Source organism: Microcaecilia unicolor, chromosome 3 (assembly GCF_901765095.1).
Source record: "Microcaecilia unicolor chromosome 3, aMicUni1.1, whole genome shotgun sequence".
Lineage (NCBI taxonomy): Eukaryota > Metazoa > Chordata > Amphibia > Gymnophiona > Siphonopidae > Microcaecilia > Microcaecilia unicolor.
In genome coordinates this window covers 483,433,779-483,454,311 of record NC_044033.1, presented here as the reverse complement: position 1 = coordinate 483,454,311, position 20,533 = coordinate 483,433,779, and the positions used below count along the sequence as shown (strand labels likewise).

General features: G+C 39.1%; 1 protein-coding gene across 5 annotated transcripts in view; it reads right to left on the bottom strand.

The window, feature by feature from the left end:
* Nucleotides 1-20,533, bottom strand: part of MYO6 (myosin VI) — a 407,005-nt gene that overhangs the window by 278,394 nt on the left and 108,078 nt on the right. For all 5 annotated transcript variants that reach the window (XM_030199055.1, XM_030199058.1, XM_030199059.1 and 2 more), the window contains exons 3-4: nt 9,103-9,172; nt 3,172-3,245 (exon numbers count right to left, since the gene is read on the bottom strand). In XM_030199055.1, the coding sequence (XP_030054915.1) occupies nt 3,172-3,245; nt 9,103-9,172 (144 nt within the window). The remainder of the gene's footprint in view (nt 1-3,171; nt 3,246-9,102; nt 9,173-20,533) is intronic.

Genomic DNA, 20,533 nt, shown 5'->3' with positions numbered 1-20,533 from the left:
GGAACCTGACCCCTAAATATCAGGAAAGATGGTGGTGTCAGAGGCAGAATAAGTATGTATCATTCCTGCCTCCCAACTAGAGGTGGAGAGATGGAAGGGTGCCTGGGGGAGGGTCACCGAGGCTCAGTCACCTGAGTCAGGGAGGCCCTCAACTAGAGAGCCTCCAATAATGGAATGGACCCCTCCCCCTGCCAACTTGAGATCGAAAGTGTTGGGAGATCACAGTGAGTGGTTTGGGAATGTCAGATTGAGGAAGGGGGACCAGAACCACTGGGTCACCAGAGAAATTTTAGGAATATGAGGAGCAGGGTTGAGGATAGAGGCCAATTGAATTTTGGTTTTGGCACTGAAACTGGCCATAAATTTGTATCCAGCCTTGTTTCAGGTTTGCCCAAAAATGAAACTTTGTCCTGTGTCCCAGAGTCCTTGGGGACTGGCAGGTTAGGGTTTCAAGATATCCCTCATGAACATGATGCATGAGCAGTGCATTTTTTCTAGCAAAAAAGGTGCCGGTACTCAAATGCTAAGCCACCCTTCAGGGTGAGGTGATCACTGAGGGATGCACCCCACAATAGCCAGGCCCCCTGCAACCAGTCACAGAATCTATGACAAGGCAGAATTAGTGTGTAGAGCCTGAGCTCTTTCATTAAAATTTGTGGTCCATGGGTCAATTTTAGCACACAACGGGAAAGGTGCCAGGACTCAGAACCCCCAAGTGCCCCCTCAAAAAAAAGCCCTGTGCATAAGCGAGACTTGCATACAATGGAGGGGTTGAGCTACTACTGAAAAAGGTGAGAGCTAAATCCAAAACTAAAGGTAGTAAGCATGCAGATGTCTCAAGTACATATTCATTAGGGATATCCTGGAAACCTGACCTGTTAGTCCCCGAGGACTTAGAATTAAAAACAAGACCTTGGAAAATCATGAAGGTTAACAACTGAACCTAAGAAAATGTGAGTTAGGATCCAGAGCATTTCCCACTGTCTCTGAAAGCCTCCTGCACAAATTAAAAGCCAAGCCACAACCTGGTTGCATCACTCAACTGGTAGGTATGACCTATAACTCTTCATGTGGCAGAAGACATTATGGCCAGCTTATGTTTTCACATTTTCCTCTTTCTTTCTTTTTTTTTTTTTGTTTGTTTGTTTAAAGGACCAAGGAAAATAACTTAATTTTCTTTCCCTTGTTCAGATTCTTGCAGTAGTACGAAACACTGCACCTTTTACAGGCCTCTTGTTTCCTTTCTATCTTACAGCTGTCACTGCTAAAACAGATGGCAAGACTAGCTCCTTAATGTGGTCAGACTGAATTAAGTACAGTTAGGAAAACTGATAGCAATATAAAAGACTAAACCTGTCACCTGAGCCAGGAGGTGCCAAAGGAGCAGCTTTTACTTGGTTTATAAATAATGAAGACAAGTGAAGTCTCCTTTATTGGTAATCGAGCTGTCGGCCAAATACTATGATCACAGTGCAGTAGGTGCACCATTAAAGCTGTGTACATTCTCTAAGAAACTGTGCTTATTGATGGCAACATTTAGCAGGATGACCACATAAAGACAGCCATACAAGTTAAATGAGGACAAACTTATATGGCTAAGTTATGTACATAAAGTTAAGATGGTTAGTTATACAGTCCCCTTATACAGACAGCTTTATCCAGAGAGCTAATGAATACTGATGCTCTGTACATTTAGGTCCCAATTTTGAAATATATCAGCCCTTCCTAAAGTATACAATTCATTTCTCTTCTTTTTTATTGTGGCTATGGAGACATATTTATATTTCTTTTTTTCTTGCATCATTTTGTGTGTTTTGCTATGATTATTGATAAGCTTCTATTCAATTGATGAACAGAGAAAATATACAAGAAAGGATTTTTTTTAAAAGTATGTTAATCTCCTAAAAAAGAAAAGTCATAATCCAGCAAGCAGGTACATGAAACAATTCACTAAAAATTGCTAAACTTCCTGATGTAAGACAAGCTCCAGGTCCGAGTAGTAGGAGACAGTTTTTAAAACTAACACTTCAATCCCCATCCCCCCACCCCAAGAAAACGTTTGTCTTGTGCAACATTCCAAAATTTCTTAGGTGCCCTTTTAAGCTGTGGTAAGAACTAGCACATGCTTACCACAATAAGAGGGCTTATCATGGGTCACGCTGAGGCATCCTATGGTAAAATCCCCGATATGCACATGCAAACCACAAGCTAAAAAATCCTTAAATTTTTCTGAGAGGGGGTATTCTGGGGACAGAGAATGGGGATGATAGCGCAAATCAGTTAGCTCACCACATTAGTGCGCGCTATTTGATTAGCTCGGTATTAGCGAGTTAGTCTATACCACCTTCAAAATAGGTGGTGGTAGGGACTCAAGTGCTAATTATTGTTAATAGCCACAAGCTAATGGAAACATCAGCGCATGGCCATCTTCCAGCTGTGTTAGAAGTGGCCTTAGCACAAGGGAAAGGGCGCACAAGTCTACATTTTACTGCAGCATAGCAAAAGGACCCCTTAATAAGAGGGCAATCTTACCATACGAAAGGAAGAACCACAAATCTGCAGTTTGGTCAGCTTTACTGAGATATCTGAGCAGATCTTTATCTATTCTTTTTGGGATGACATACGCTCTTTAAATTCTTCAACTGGATATGCAAATTTTGTTTTCATTTTGCTTTGATTGTTTTATATGATTATTTTTTTGCCTGGCATTGTATTATTTTTATTGTTGTACACTGTTTTAGACAAGCCTGTTTCTAGACCCTGCAGACAGTACTTAACTATGTGAATGAAATATGAGAAGTAAACATTGCCAGCCAAAAATGTTCAAATTCAAATAAACCTGGAATATTTTCCAATCAAATATTTATGCGAAAGGACAAATGGTCCACTTTCTAGAATCATATATAAACAAGAATTCAGGCTTTTACTGCCTGAGCTCTACTTTCTAGAAATCAAATATAAACAAGAATTCAGGCTTTTACTGCCTGAGCTATCAAAAACAACCTTCTCAACCTCAAAGGTCAAGTGAGTGAAAAACTCTTAATTCACTTCAAAACAAAATGTCTAATTTGAAAATATTTGAGAGAGGCAATTTATCTTCAAACAGCACTGATAGGATCTTCTATTGATAAATTCCCCTATGTGCAGAACTTAAGAATATATAGTACTTACATAAATTTTGTCCTTACTGTATCGAACTTTGATATTGTGAAGAAGAGTGGCTTCATTCAAGTACATTAATGAACCTAGAAGATGGATAGCACATTCACTAATTATAATCAACTGGAAACAAGCTTTGGCAAAAATAGAGCATTTACCTCCTATGCCCCATGAGTATACAGCTAAAATTCTATACATCAAAAATAAACAACTATTGTACTATTCGCTGTTTATAGGTGGGTCACATTTCTACTTCAACAAGAGCCATTAAGACATAGCTTTCCACCTGGCTGCTGAGTTCCGTTGGCACCTTCTTTTCAGTATGGTTTAAATAAGAATGGGTACAATGAAGCACAAATACTGTGCTACAACAGGCAAAAGGCAAAGGAACAGAACTATCAGATTTTTTCTGTCCCCATGAACATTTTTTTTGTGTGTGTTAACTTTTCAGTTTTATTTTCTTCCTTAGTCGTCCTCTACTATTATTCCTATATACAGATGCCTTAAAAAGTTTGTAGTGGAGGGTGGCCTCCAAGTGAACTAGTGCACATAAAAAGATAATTTCTGGACAATACAATAATTAATATTTATGTATTTATTTGATGGCTTTGCTGGACTCCACTCTCCAGGGTTCTAGGGGGTTTAAAAAAAAAAAAAAAAAAAAAAAACTAAAATCAATTACAAATTACATCATTGCTAGACAAAACATGTAAGAAGTGCAAATAGTAATTACAGAAAGTTGTAACTCAACCTTAAAAGCCTGTCTAAACAAAAACAAATCTTAACCCTTCATGAAGCTACTTAAAATCATATAAATCCTGGATCTCAAATTGAAGTGAATTCCAATAGACTGGAACTGTCACTGCAAAAAATCTGTTCCCAAGTACCATGCTTCCAAGCACTCTTCCTGAAGAAATTACTAGAGTTTGACACAAACAAGTTCTAGCAGGTCAAAGCTAAATGGCTGAAGCAATGATGAAAAAGGAGAAGACATACCATCTTAAATGTCATCAATATCTTAAATTTAACAGGAATGCTACGAGGAGCCAATGAAAGCAAATTAAATATGAGGTTATACGCTCAAATTGGAAAATCCCTAAAATAATCCATAACACACATTTTGCAATATTTACAAAGCTTTCAAAATACAGCTCAGCAATCCCATATAGATGACATTACAATAATCAACACAAGAGAACACTGTAACACAAACACTGTACAGAAATCACTAGATTATTAATATTATTATTAGCATTTGTATCCCACATTTTTCCACCAATTCGCAGGCTCAATGTGGCTTACATTTGCCGTAATGGCGATTGCCATTTCCGGGTCACAGAATACAAAAGTTGCTGCATTAAGGTGCATGCATACGTGGTAGAGAGGAATACATTGTGGTAGTGCATATTAATTTCTATGTGATAAATAGGAATGTAACATACATTATTAGGTCATCGACTGTAGAGAAGTTATTCAACATAAGGGTTAAAGTGACACTATATTCAGCACAAGGGTTAAAGTGAAAGAGTCAGTCAGTCAAGTGATAAGAGTTCGTTTTTTCTAGTTCATGTGTAGTCTTTATTATTATGTATTGAGGATGAATAACAAATTATGGTGCCATTCTGACAAGTGCAGCTTTGAAGTACCATGTGTTGATTCAAATCAGTCCAATTTGGACTGTGTGCCAAAGGAATCATCTGGTTTTTTGATTTTCTTCATATGACCCCTGATGCAGGCGTTGTAACGCTGAAACACAGCCCATGTCAGGTCTTTGAATAAAAGTATTCACTGTCTAGTCCAGCCTTGAAGGCCCTTTGCGCTGTTTTTATCACACTAACATGAAGGTGGACATGAAACTTATAAAAAAACATTTGCATAAAATTGCATATATGCCCTTGAAAATTCAAATGCTGATCCAAAATAACTCCCAGACTTATAGGGTGTAAATAAAACTAACTATTGCTTCCTTTGGGCAGTGAGCCCAATCTCTGTTGACTAATCTTATTACTTATCGTATCTGTAGCATTTATAACATGAAACAGTATTTTCCAACCAGAAGAGTGGCACAAGGAAACTCAAACATTCAGAAGTATCAACACAAAACCAGAGAGTATAAAGACATAATTGGGTAAATATTCAAAAAGACTGCAGGGCTATCCACGCTTCTTGCCACTCTTGCTCCAAAACTCCCATCACAAAGCTTGTTGCATACTCCTTGTTAAGCACAGCACTGGTGTCTCAGCTGTATATACAGAAACCTTGACAATCAGTTATTCTATGCCGGATTTTCCAGTTCCTCTGTGGCATCTTGGAAGAGCAGCATGTTCAGCTTTTAAATGCAAAACAGCAGTGTCCTGGTCCAGCAGCAATAGCTGTTCTTGGTTTTGCTCTTATTTCTCCCCGAGTTGGTTCCTGCTTCTCCCTCTAAAGCTAAAACACTCTTCCACTGCTCCTCTAACCAGAAGCAGTCTCCAGGGGTTCACTATAGTGGCTCAGACCGTGCAGTATACTCAAAACAAAAATAAAAGCCTACCTGTCCGACGATAACTATACATCCATCCCTGACTACGGCAGGGCTAATCCTTTTTGCCTGTTGTTCCCGCATTGTGTCTACAATTGGCCCAGAGCCCCAGAGGTCAGGTTCTGGCTTTCTTCGGCAGGACAAGTCTTTCATAACGTATCTGAGAAATTGTGACCAACCCAACTAGGACACCCCATTTTCCACTTGGACATCCAGTGCAGAAATGGGCTCCACATTTTCCAAATATGAAACAATTTGACTTTTTTCACCTGTAAAGCATGTCTCTCTTTTTGTGTTACAATATGAACTGGATTCTGTAAATGGCACCCAAATTTGCCATTTGTCAATACTTTAAAAATGGCTTGTTTATTGCTTGAACTCACCAATCTGGAAAGAGGCAGCATATCAGATCCTATCTATCAGACGGGCAACATGTTTGGCAGCAACTCATCGCCACCATGGGCACTCGCCTGTGAGGTACAAGGATCGATACTGTCACCTATTCTGTTCAATATCTATCTCAAGGCACTAGCTGAGCTGATTCTGTCAATGGATACTCAGTTCTACATCTATGCGGATGATGTACAGCTACTTATACCCATTGAACCTGACTTACCTACAGCCTTGAATAAACTGATTACCTGTCTAACATCAATTTAAGAATGGGCTAAACATAACAAACTTTGCCTGAACCAAAGTAAAACCAAGCTTCTCTGGGTCCCTAACACAAGTGGATACATACCCGACATCAAAATCTCTTTTGTGAAGTATGAACTCTGCCTCAAATCACAAGTCAGGAACCTTGGAATACAGTTAGATTCAACACTTACTCTGACTCCCCAAATCCAAGCAATCTTCAAGAGCTGCTTCTACTATTTGCAACAGCTATGCTGACTCTCTCAATACATTGAGAAGGCAAGTCTTGTCTCAGTTGTGTATGACATGATAACATCAAGACTGGATTATTGTAATGCACTCTACACTGGTTTGACTACAAAGGGCCTGCACCAACTCCAGCTGATGCAGCAAGACTAATAGAAGGATGTAAGTGACGTGACCACATCATACCGTTTTTACAAAAACTTCACTGACTACCAGTACAGCACAGGGCCAAATTTAAAACTATCCTTGAGCTTCAAGGCCCTTAAAGGAAATGGCCCAGAGTACTTAAAGAACAGGATCTCTATCTACACACCTCCAAGGTCACTAAGGTCCTCCTAAGGAGGATCCCAAATACACCCACTCCCTGAAAGGCTCCACTTAATACAAGACTATCTCTTACTTCAGGAAGCAGGAGAAAGCTTGGCTTTTCAACTAGGCCTTTAATAGAAGTAAATAACTTGTTAGTCTCACTCAAACACAACAACGAATGACACAGGCTGCACACATTGCAGCAAGACATGTTTATCCACTCCTACCCTAGATGAGATTATATTTAACCATCTCTCTGACCGCATGCGCACCTCTCTTTAAATTAGTCACCTTATTTTCTAACTCCTCTTGCTCTCTTACCTATCTATAAGAAAACCATCTCTCTGACCTCATGTGCAACTTTCTTTAAATTAGTCACCTTACTTTCTAACTCTTCTTACTCTCTTACCTATCTATATGTTCCATCATGGTTTATACCCTACACTGTCAATTAAAATGTTCTATTATGTATTGTGTTTGACATTGTAACTAGTATACTATAGCATACTTTTTATTGTTTGAATATTTTTACTGCTGTAATTGTCTATTGCTCATGTTTGATTTATTCTTACTGAACACAGCCTTGAATGAATTCCTTCAAAAGGCGATAAATAAATCCTAATAAATAAATATCAAAACAAAAATAAGGAAAATGGAATGGCTCCCCCATAAAGAAAGGCTAATTAGGGCTCTTTGGCTTTGAGAAGAGACAACTGACGGGACATGATATGAAATCATGATTCCAACAGAATAGGTAAATAGGGATCAGGTATTTATCATTTCAAATACCACAACTAGAGACACTCCATGAAACTAACAAGTAACATATAGTTTTAAAAATATAGGTGTTTGTTTTTTTTTAATTCAACATTTAAGTAGTAGAATTTGTTATTCAAATATCTAGCATAGCTGGGCTTACAAACAGAACAAAATCCCAGAGGAAAAGGCTATAATTATAAGTAAAGCAGACATAGGGGAAATCATTGTTTATCCTTGGAAGTGAGAAACAGAGAAGGGATCTACTGTTTTGGATCTGCAGGAACTTCTTTGTGATCTGGCCTATACACTGTCAAAGATAGGATGCTGGCCTCACTCGACCCTTGAGCTGGCCAAGGACGGTATGATGGCATATCTGACATGAAAGATGACGCTTTGCTGTGTGCGTCTAGCTACAATTCTATATTGCATCTGTCTGAATCCCAAACCAAGTTAAGTATTTCAAAAGTTTCTCAATTCTTTGCTATAAAAATCTCCTTGTGTTGTAGTTACCGATCAGTGACAAGGGGTGCAGCAGAATTCATAGGTCTGTAAGAATATGACAAGGATGTGTATCACGTTCAATAATTATTTTTAGGAATTAAGGCTTTAAAATAGGATGACAATACAGCAGAAGCAAGGAGGAAAATTCAAGACCAAGAGGAGGGAGGAAGGGAGGGAAGGACAGAGCTGACAAAGCACCAGGAGAGGGAAGGAAAGATCTGCCAAGACTGCTAAGGAAGACACAATAACATAGTAGATAATAGCAGATAAAGATTTGCACAGTCTGCCCAACAAGACAAACTTATAGCATATGGTATGATGCAATATAACATATGCATATTTGATCTTAATCTGTCCTTGCCATTTTCAGGGCACAGACTGTAGAAGTCTGCCCTGCACTAGTCTTCCTCCCCAGCTACTGGAGTTGCCATCGAAGCCCACTCGAGCCCATCCAGATCTGTCTATCCATAATCAGGGCACAGTCAAGCTTCTTCTCATACGTCACACTCTGTGGTGCAAACTGCATACTATTTTCATCGCGTTTCTTTGAACCGTTTCAAGTCTTTGGACAGCTGGTCGGCACTCTTCAATGGATCTAACTTTTGTGAGACTTTTCAGAGTTTAATACGGATATTTTCAGATTAATTGAGAGATACTAGGCTGCATTAGATACACGAAGGTTTGGAACTGCTGTACCAAAAATTAGAACTTTGATCAGATTATCTTTGATCCCTTGTTCTTTCTGGTAACCTGTAGGGGGAGAATCTTTCACATTTGGGAAGGTAGGTTTGTTTTTTTCAGTATTCCTAGGGGACACTGTAGGGTGACAGTGACTCCCTAGAGCTTTGTGGAAGAAAAAACTCATCAACAGCTGTGCTGCAGGTTAGAAAAGTGAGTAAAGTCCCTTGAAAGATGGCTAGCTCCCCTCCCCCAAATTCTGACAGAGGCCAGTTTAAATGTTTCTCACTTACAGTTATCTTCAACATGCTTTGTAGTATCCTCTTCTGCAGGAAAAACTTGATTGATAGCAGCAAAAAAAGTCTGTTTAAACAGAATAAAATTACAAATAATTAATAACATAGGCAGGAAAAAGAAAATTAGAAAGGAGAGTAAAATGCTTCTGAATATTTTGCGCTACTAGATGGCAAATAAGACTTTCAAACGTTCAGTCATAAAACAGACATCGTATTCTGTTTTAGCATCAGTGTCTCAGTGTCTCTTTCCTACCAAAGCTTTAAGTTTGCTATGCAGGTTAGCGTTTATTACAGCAAAGGTAAGGATCTGCTACAGAAACCTTTTCTAAATTAAATACCTTAAGAAAAATATGGTGCCAGGTAAATTAGATTTAAAAACAGACCAAATAGATGGTCCGCTGGTGGCACTGTGCAATGCCATCCAGGACATCCAAATTTGCCTTTCAGATCTGCTCCTGTTCATTGGGCTAGCACAGGCTTCTGGGGCAGCAGTGTCCATGGTCCCATGGAACAGAGGAACTAGCTTTCCACTCATGATAAGCAGCTGCCCATGTGCAGTCCTGGATTTCCAACAGCCCTACCTTGGTGCATTATGGAACCAGCACTAAATTCAATGGGTTGAATCCAAGACACCAAATACCACATTGCACTAGGGATGTCAGCTGAAAACCAGAGCAGGCCAAAAATGTCCCTACTGGAACTTGGTAAGTTTATTTATTTATTAGGATTTACTTATCACCTTTTTGAAGAAATTCACCCAAGGCGGTGAACAGCAAAAATAAGTCAAACATAGGCAATAGACAATTACAGAAGTAAAAATATTCAAACAATACATAATACAGATTAGCATGCACATTTAACATCAACATAATACACAATAAAACATCTTAATAGGTAGCATAGGGTGGAAGCAGAGGTGGAATATATAGCAGTTACACACCTGTATCAAAATTTCCATGGAACTGCAGATCATGTATCTTAGTCAGAGGTATTGTACGAAGGAGAGGAGGCAGTAGAACTGAGAGGGAAACCTAGCTAACTAGAAATTAAGGCTATGGAGTTTAAGACTGAGCTGGAAAGATTCCAATTCAGCAGAGGAATATAATGAAAATTAGCTAAATCATGAACACACTGCCCCACATTTTCCTTTCATTATGGCCACACAACCAAGAGCACCCAATTATCAGTTCAAGACGAGGAAAGAAAAAAAAAAGCACATTGGAAAGGGACAATGGCAGAACTGCCTAGCATTTCCAAAGCTAAACAGGAAAAGGCATACTTTTTTAAACTATACTGAAAAACAAAAACAAAACAAAAAGGAAAAGAAAAACAAACATGACACTTCCGCTTCAACAGTATCCCACCATTTGCAGCACTGTACTGCTGATAGGCAGTATTTTTTTACTATACTTCAGGATGCCATTTTTAGAATCTGGATCATCCCACCTCCCTTCTAGTATTTTTGGATACAAAGGCAGCTATATACAAACCACAGATCTCAGGCCCAGAAAAAAAAAAATAAACACTAGAAAAAAGGAAGTTCCTCCATTTCCTTGTAATCTTTATAACATACAGTATGGTGTATGGCTGTTTTAAGAAGGAAAATAAACTTATACTGCCAGACTTTGATCAATAGCAACAAGCACACTGCTACTGTAAACATTTGAGGGGCCTCCCGCTTTTGTTCAGGCCTTTATCAAGAAAGGCTGCAGGATGCAAAAGCAGAATGCCAGCTGTCTCTCAACTATGGCTATCTGCTAAGGAGATCAATAGAACCTTAAAAAGGCTCAACATCATAGGGGAAATGGGCCCTTAAAATGTAATGATGTTCAGGACCATAGATGGTGGTAATGGGTGGGGGGGGGGGGGGGAGGTGAAAAAGGGGTAGGTCTAAACAAAAGACAGAAGATGGTGCATGACAGCAAAAAACAGACCAGGCGTATTAAGGGATGTAGTAACTGTGCAAGTAACTGGGCAAGAAAGAGAATGGCATCAAAGTACCTGCCCTAAAACTAGAAGATATATGTTTAATTTAAATTATGATATAGCGAGATATTAATGATGAATTATTTTATAGTTTAAAATACTACTTCTACTACTTATCACTTCTATAGTACTTCTAGATGTTGTTACTGACCATTTTTTAAAATATGTATATGGTATAACTATTAAAGGCCAATCAGAAAGGTGTCGACATGTTCCCAGAAAGTGGGCAATTCCTGTCAGCCCATGTAGCCAAGGTTCAATTTGCCTGCTCGATATTAAATTTTGCATGCCAAGAATTGGTAGGATGTGATTTAACAGCTGAAACATTTATGCAAACTGTTTGACGTTTTTCTGGAGGGGGGGGCATGGGCACTGGGGTAGGTTGGGAAGAAAATGTTAAATTTTGATGATGTGGTTATTGCCTGCTATTGTTCAGATTTTGTCTATTTCTTTTATTGCACTGTATACAGAGTTTGTTGGATACTTACTTTGTTGAATCATCAATAAAAATTGTTGAAACATAAAAAATATGTATATGGTTGGGATACAAAATCCATTTGTACAACACTTAATAGGAATATGGGGAAGAATAAGGAAAAGATGGGGGCAATTAGATCAGACGTCTTCACTGGCTTCAATACAAAGGAAACCGAATTTTGGGGTGGGGAGGGAGAATGTTATGTTTATTCGCTGGGAACAAGTAGGCTTGACTTGCTTTAGAGATGTTATACAGAGGGGGGGGGGGGGGGGGGGGTAGTGGACTTTGAAACTTTGCGCTCCATGTATGCTCTTCCTTAAGGGGACTTTTTGTCCTGTCTACAAATTTAGCATTATTTGTATACTTTGGGTTGCCAGCGAAAAGATCCCCGCAAACTGGAAAGTTTGAAAAATTTGTGGATCCTTTTGTGGAGATTACCTAGGCCAATTTCTGTGATATATAGATATATTAGGGGATGGGATCCCAAAACATTTAGTTTTCATGGAGCATGAGAGGCGGATTTGAATTGTAAATTCTCAAGTACAGAATGGGAAATAATTTGTGGGGAGATACAGAAGGCCTCGGTGTGTGCATTGGTACAGGAAAATGCTGACAAGGTACTTACTCGATGGTACTATACACCCGAAAGTTTGAAGCGGATGTATCCTGGTGCATCTGATATGTGCGGGAGGTATAAATCCCAAAGGGGTACATTTCTGCATATATGGTGGACATGTATGTTGATAAAACCTTTTTGGCTTGAAGTGATGAAAGCACTACTTACTATGTTGGGGATTTCTTTAGTGTGCAGCCCCTCAGTGTGCCTAATGGGTCTGCATAATAAGAGGGCCTCATGGGGAGCGGGCAAAATGTTGCATTGGAGGTTAGCAGCGGCGAAGTGTTTCATAGCGTTGCACTGGAAGAAAAAGGACCCCCCAAGTCCTAGGAGAGTGGAAGCGTAAGTTGCGGCAGTTGATACAGATGGAACGCCTTACAGCATATCGTAGGGAAGGGCTTTTACAACGTAAGAGGGAGTGGGACAAGTTCCAACAATGTCTGGCTCACATTTGAAAAGGAGGGTATGTAAATTGGGGAGACATGTGTGTTGATGGGGGGAGGGAGGGCAGGCCATGAGGAGGGGGTTGGGGAGGTTATCCTGAAGAAACCACAGGGCAATCTTAGGGTGCTGAGGAGTTTGAAGTGAAGTGTTGGGGGGGGGAGTGGGAGGGGGTAAATAAATAATAATAAAAATGTCACCAGTTCGATATGGTTATGTATTAATGAGAAAGATTAAGAAGACAGAAGTTGAGGCAAATGTGCAGAATGTATTTGTTTTGTGGTTTTGTAATTCATATATCATTTGCCCATGTTATTGTCATAATAGGGAAAAGTTTTGTATGAAGGATGTTAAAAATATAATAAACAAAATTTAAAGATAAAAAAATAATAATAATATTTCTGCAATATTGGAAGATTCAATGTCTGAAGTATCTCAGCATGTTACACTTTTGGTTAACTTTGTGATTGAGTAAGATTAGAATTCAGTTATGCAACCGTATTTCCAGAATTCGCAAGCATTATTTTGTGGTCAAAATGTCTGGATTTATCCAGATATTACAAAGGCTACGCAAGACAGAAGGAAGGCATTTCTGGTGCTTCAAGAAACTAAAAATCTTGGAGCAACTTTTCTTCTAGCATAACCATGCAAATGTCTAAGGCTTGGTGGGACTAAATATGTTTTCTTTCTCTCTGAGCAGCTTAAGGCTTTCAACGATATGAAAAAGATCTTATAGCAGAATTTGATTAATATTGATTATGGCTGCAGGTCTTAATGATTTTCTTTTAATTTTGCCTTATGGATCTCCTTAGCCTTGTTTCCATCTCCCCTTTCTTCTTTTGGTGGTCTAAGGAAGACAAAAATGTATTCTCTATTTCCCTTATTTTGGAATTTAAAAGTTTTCTATTGATATTTTCTGTATGCATTTCTGGAGCAAGTGGATACTTGCATTATTATAAACTGCATAATAAAAAATAAAATTTTGTGACTGTCTCTGGGAAAACATTAACTAAAGTAGTGGATCCAAAATGTTGAGATTGAAGTTTGGACTGTATTACAAAGTGTTTGCTCTAACAGAATTAAATCTTATTTTTTTTTTGTTTCTAGTGATTTTAGTCTGCTTCTCCAGAGATGGTCATAGTTGCTTAGCCACTTCGGGATGTCTATAAAATTACATTTATTGTCTGATATGAAATCTGCATATAGCATCCTAATTTCACATTTCCATTAATGTTTTTCTTCATGGTTTTTGTGCAAACATAGGACCCTGTTTACTAAGCCACGTTATAGGTGTGTGTTTTTAACATGTGTTAACCATGTACATACCTATAATATCTCCATAGGCGCCTATACAGTTAGCACGCGCAGTAATTTTAGGTGCATTAAAAACGCTAATGTGTCTTAGTAAACAGGGCCCATAGATAAGAATGACTGGATAACTCAATGTATTAAAGAAATATAAATAATGCTAAAGACTGGTGGTTTACAGAGCAGGATGAGGCATTAGAATTCCTCTTTATCTAGAATTTCATTGAGTCACACCAGCACAGTTACAGAATGAAAGTGTGTGGGAGAGAGAATATGCCTGCCTTTCAGTGGTATCCTATTTTGAAAATAACATTTCAACAGCCCTATTGTGGCGAACTAAGCACCAATGCCAAAATGCTAATCTTTACAGTGGAAGTCTACAGAAAAAAAAGTCATCTGGAAACAATGATTCAGTCAGCTATCAAAAATCAAATTAAGCCAAGAAAGAAAAAGAAACCTTAACATAAAACTTGTTCCTTCTAAACAGAAGATCAATTCCTTTGCGAAAAATGGATTGTGCAATCTGCTACTATATATAAAGGGAGCAATTCTCTAATATAGGTGCTAATATTTGCTTACCCTTTACATGCCTAAAATGTTTAGTATAATGCTATATATGTGGGTATGTGCACATATATGCACAAAAATGAAAATATGTGCATAACTTACATAATGCTGTACACATGGGCAGGACTCTCACTTATGCTCACAACTTACAGAATTCTGTATGTTACACACATATTTCCAGCATTTATACACAAACACTTACACCAGCACAGTGGCTGGAGTTAAATGCTCATGCCTCAAACGTATATTTAGGTGACTACAAAAGTATTCTATAAAGTAAAGTAGGCACCTCCATTCCTTTACAGAATAAGTGAGAGAGACATTTTTAATTTTAATATATTAATTTGGTGTAATGATGTACATTTATTTGTTTTAAGTTGTATATGTATTTTATTATGTATGTTTTATTGTTAGCCACCGAGTATTGTTGATCATGTGGTTTATAATTTTTTTATAATTAATAAAATAAATAAATAAAATTTAAAAAGGTTCCTATCAAACTGTGGCAAATTACAATACAAATTTGTCCTACGGATCTATGTCTCGCTGCATCGAGCCCAACAGGAAGGTTTTGCAGCCTCAGCCAAGTGTCTGAAATGCAAATACACTGCTGCTACGCTGGGCCACATGTTCTGGATTTGCCCAGTAGTACTTGCATTCTGGACAAGACTTATGCAAGTGACGATGGAACAGTGGGGTCGCACTGGGTGCCTGGTCCCCACTCTTTTATTTGAGAAATATAACTTAACTGCTCCTATTCCTCCACGTCTGTTGGCATTCCTACACAGATTAGTTCTTGTGGCTAAACGAGTAATATTACAACAGTGGAGGGAAGACATCCCGCCATCTTTTTCAAACTGGCGATCGCAGAGGATCACATTGCTTTCCATGGAGATGTTGGATGTTCATGATATAGAATCAGCAAAAGGGAAAAGCTTTCAGCGTTGCTAGGAGCATTTTTGGTCTACTCTACAGTCAGCAGCCCATAGCCGTAAACTTAATTGACTGAACACGCCAGAATTGATGTTTTTTTTATGCACAGCCTCAGGGTTGGTGGGTTGGAGAGGGGAGGGAGAGAGTGGAAAATGGGAGCAAAAGGTTGTGTTTTGTTCACTTGATTCTGTCTGTATTACTTCATACTGTTGGTTTAGCTTTCACTCTGGTCTAGACCAGGGGTCCTCAACCCAGTCCTCAGAACACACCAAGCCAGTCTGGTTTTCAATTTATCCACAATGAACATGGATAAGATAGATTTGCTTACAATGGAGGCAGTGCAAGCAAATTTATCTCATGATGCATATTTGTTGTGGGTATCCTGAAAACCTGACTGACTAGGTGTGCCTCCTGGTATAGAGTAAGTGTGTTTTCACATTTTAAGTCAATTTTACAAAAACTACTACTACTACTACTATTTAGCATTTCTATAGCGCTACAAGGCATACGCAGCGCTGCACAGACATAGAAGAAAGACAGTCCCTGCTCAACGAGCTTACAATCTAATAGACAAAAAATAAATAAAGTAAGCAAATCAAATCAATTAATGTGAACGGGAAGGAAGAGAGGAGGGTAGGTGGAGGCGAGTGGTTACGAGTCAAAAGCAATGTTAAAGAGGTGGGCTTTCAGTCTAGATTTAAAGGTGGCCAAGGATGGGGCAAGACGTAGGGGCTCAGGAAGTTTATTCCAGGCGTAGGGTGCAGCGAGACAGAAGGCGCGAAGTCTGGAGTTGGCAGTAGTGGAGAAGGGAACAGATAAGAAGGATTTATCCATGGAGCGGAGTGCACGGGAAGGGGTGTAGGAATCGAGGAGCCTACTTGTCTTTATAAAATATTAAAATTAAGTGGCAGAAAGCCAAGTTTCATACCTTTAACAAGGGTTCTCCATAGACTGCAAAGGAATGCAGCCACACTTTATGGTGACATCACCTGATGTTGCCAAGGGTCCTGGAGCCCTCCTCCAGCTGATAAGCATTCAGTATTTCTTTTGGGCACCTGCACCAGGATTCCTGCCTTGCTGTAAACCACCAATCAACTCTCAGATGTCCCCCATCACTAATGAAAATAGGTTTTGATGAATAAACTGAAGTGATGATTGCTTTATATCCTTTCCCCCCTTTTTCTTTTCTTTTTCTTTATGGGGGGAAAGGATGGAAGGAAAATCTAGCTACATTTCCTGTTGTCTATGGAGAACCCCTGTTACAGTTAAATAACTTCACTTTTTCCATAGGCAAGCAGGAAAAATGCAGGCACACATGCTGGTAAATTTAGATCTAAGGGCCATGAGACTTTATTTGTGGATAATGGCCTAGAGAAAAGATGAGATGAGGGAAGAAAATAATATCACTGTGCTGTTTCATATAACAGCCTGGTGAAATGCCATACACTGGGCCATTGACTGATCAAGGCAATAGTGTTAAAAAAAAAGTATAAATGGACATGTATCTAGCTGCCCTGAAGCTGTCTAGAACTGAAGCAGCTCTTCAGAAAGTTTTGGTAGTTGATTTTGCTCTTAGCTGGTGTATACCTATATGCTGTATAGGCTGTACTCCTGTCTGCTCATAACAAAATGAAATACAATCTGCCACCCATGAAGAATGCATTATCTTTGAAGATGGACTACCTGGTTCATGTTAAAGTCAATGACAGTGTGAAAAGCCACAATGACTGCCAAGTGCATACATAGAGAGATGTGAATTTCAACACTGTTTTGGAGGTAGTCTAAGATATCTGGAAGTGGGCAAAATAGAGAACATAAGAATAGCCATACTGGATCAGACCAACGGTCCATCTAGCCCAGTATTCTGTTTCCACAGTGCCAATCCAGGTCGCAAGAACCTAGCAGAAACCCAAACATTAGCAACATTCCATACTACCAATCCCAGGGCAAGCAGTAGACTCTCCATGTCTGTCTCAATAGCAGAATATGGACTTTTTCTCCAGGAACTTGCCGAAACCTTTTTAAAACCCAGACACACTAACTGCCGTTACCACATCCTCCAGCAACGAATCTCCATAGCTTAACTATTCTCAGAGTGAAAATGTTATTTCCTCCTATTTATTTAAAAGTAGTTCCATGTAAAGTCATAAGTGTACCCCATGTCATTATACTTTTTGAAAGAGTAAAAAAATTAATTCACTTCTACTCGTTCTGCACGTCTCAGGAATTTGTAGACCTCATCATATCTCCCCTTAGCATCTATTTTCTAAGCTGAAGAGACCCAAACGTCTTAGCCTTTCATCATATAAGAGCACTTTCATTCCCCGTGGTTTTTTTTTTTTTTTTGAGATACAGTGAACAGAACTGAATGCAGTACTCAATGTGAGGTCACACCATGGAAGCAATACAGAGGAATTATAATATACTTGGTCTTATTTACAAATCCCTTTCTTAATAATTCTAGCATCCTGTTTGCTCTTTTGGCCGCCGCTGCCACCTGCATACTGGGCAGAAGATTTCAGTGTATTGTCTACAGCGACACTTAGATCTTTTCCTTGGGGTGCTGACCTCCAAGGTGGACCTTAGCATCAGGTAACTATGATTTAGGTTATTTTCACAATGTGCATCACTTTGCATTTATCCACATTAAATTTCATCTGCCATTTGGATGCCCAGTCTTCCAATTTCCTAAGCTCTTCCCTGCAATTTTTCACAGTCCGCAGTGTTTAACAAATTTGAATAGTTTTGTCATCTACAAATTTAATCACCTCACGTGGTATTCCAATTTCCAGAACATTTATAAACATGTTAAATAGCACCGGTCCAGTACAGATCCCTGTGGAACTCCCAGATTCACCATCCCCCACTGACAGAAATGGCCATTTAACCCTACCCTCTGTTTTCTGTCCACTAATCAATTCCTAACCCACAACAGAACATTGCCTCCTATCCCATAATTCTTTAATTTTCTCAGGGATTCTCGGAATTTTGTCAGAAGCTTACTGATAACTAGATATAATACATCAAACTGGCTCACCTTTATCTACATGTTATTCACGCCTTCAAAGAAATTAAGCAAAATGGTGAGGCAAGACTTCCCATGGCTGAATCCATGCACACTCTGTCCCATTAACCATGTTTACCTATGTGTTCCATAATTTATTTTTTATAATAGTTTCCACTATTTTACCCAGCACTGACATCAGGCTACCATTTGTAATTTCCCAGATCAACTCTGGAACCATTTTAAAAATCAGCGTTACATTGGCCACCTTCCACGTTTCAGATACTCTCTTACCCATCTATATGTTCCATCTTTGCTTATACTCTACGCTATCTATTAAAATGTTCTATTACTATTGTGTTGACATTGAAAGTAGTATACTATCAGGCTTATTTTCGAAAGAGAAGGGCGCCCATCTTCAGACACAAATCAGGAGAGGGGCGTCCTTCTCTCAGGGTCGCCCAAATTGGCATAATCGAAAGCCGATTTGGACGCCCTCAACTGCTTTCCGTCACGCGGACAGACCAAAGTTCACTGGGCATGTCAGCAGCATAGCGAAGGCGGGACTGGGGCATGCTAAAGAGATGGGCATCCTCTTTCAAGCAGTGCCCAGCCACTTAGGAGAAGTCTCCAATGCTGCAACATAGGGCACTGCCCAATCAAAAGAGTAAGGAATTTATGCAGATGACATACAATTTTTTCTGCCTATGTCACCAGGGGCGAAGCAGATGTAGTGCTCCAGTTACAGAAAATTTTCAGGCTGTGGCAGATTGGCAGCAGCTGAATAGGTTGTAGATGACATTTGCCAAAACTAAACTGAAGTGATGTGTGTGGTTTCAGATCCGCAACAGTCCTTGCCTGAAACTATTCCTTGGTAGGTACTTCTGTTAAGGTTTCAAGACAGGATCCCCAAATTTCTTACCTATTAGATTCTGCTTTTTCCTTTAGGCCCCAGTGCAAATTTTGATTTGGAGCTGTATATTTTAAATGAGAAGCTGAATAAATTAAAGCCCCTCTTGCCTTGGGTTGACTTTAAAAATGATATTCAGTGGTATGGATTACTGTAACATTGTCTATCTTGGAATTAACAGGTTTCCGTCTTCAGGCGCTTCAAGTAGGCCTTTCTCGATCTGAGCATATGTGCATGCACTTGAAGTGACTGAAGTGGTTATCAGTGCACAGCAGGATTTTATATAAATTGTTGGTAATGACTCATCAAGCACTCTATTACTTGCAACATGCTGTAAAATGGTACATACCGGCTCGATCTTTGAGATCTCAATACAAATGTGATATTGTTGTTCCTGTACTCCAATATAAATTTGGAGGTTATGCGGTCCGGCACTTTTTCCATCTATAGATCTACCAAATGAAATAACTTGCCCTTGTGGCTTAAAAAAAAAAAAGAGAGACCTCTTTGCTTACCTTTAAGAAAGGTTTGAAAGACTTTTTGTTATATTGGGCTTCCCATGGTCCTGCTTAAAAAAAACAAACACTGGACTCCCTGCTGGAATTGTATATTGATGAGCTCCCTTTTGCTTTTTTTTTTATTTATATGTTTTTTTGTACTCTGCCCTGGATAAGGGTGGACTAAAAATAATACATTTAAATTTTGCATTAAAGAGGCACTGCTTTGATTACCTGAAAGAAAGCATAGACAACATCTGAAGAAATAAAACTTGGAACACAGAGGGAAGAAGGAAAATGACTAGCGGACATGGCTCCCAATGTGGTCCAATCCTGGCCAAGATTAGGGAAGGGAACACAGAGCCAGAGGTTAAGACAATCTCTCAAATGCCATACCATACCAGGCAGCCAGTGTTCCCTCTTTTATCTGTGTCATTTACTTATTCATTCTTTAAAAAGTGACTGCACAACCAGTAAAGAACTACTATGCCCATCACACTTAAGCAAGAGAAATCAGCCAGGCGATCAATCCCGGTGAACCAGCTACACTAATTCCATCCAGGAAATTCAACCACGCCAGACTCATTGACCAGTCTCTGGCCAAGAGTTAGTAGGGTGACATAACCAACTCATCTGGACTGGTCTATCGGGATGATATGAAAACTCATTTACTCATAATCTTTTTGTA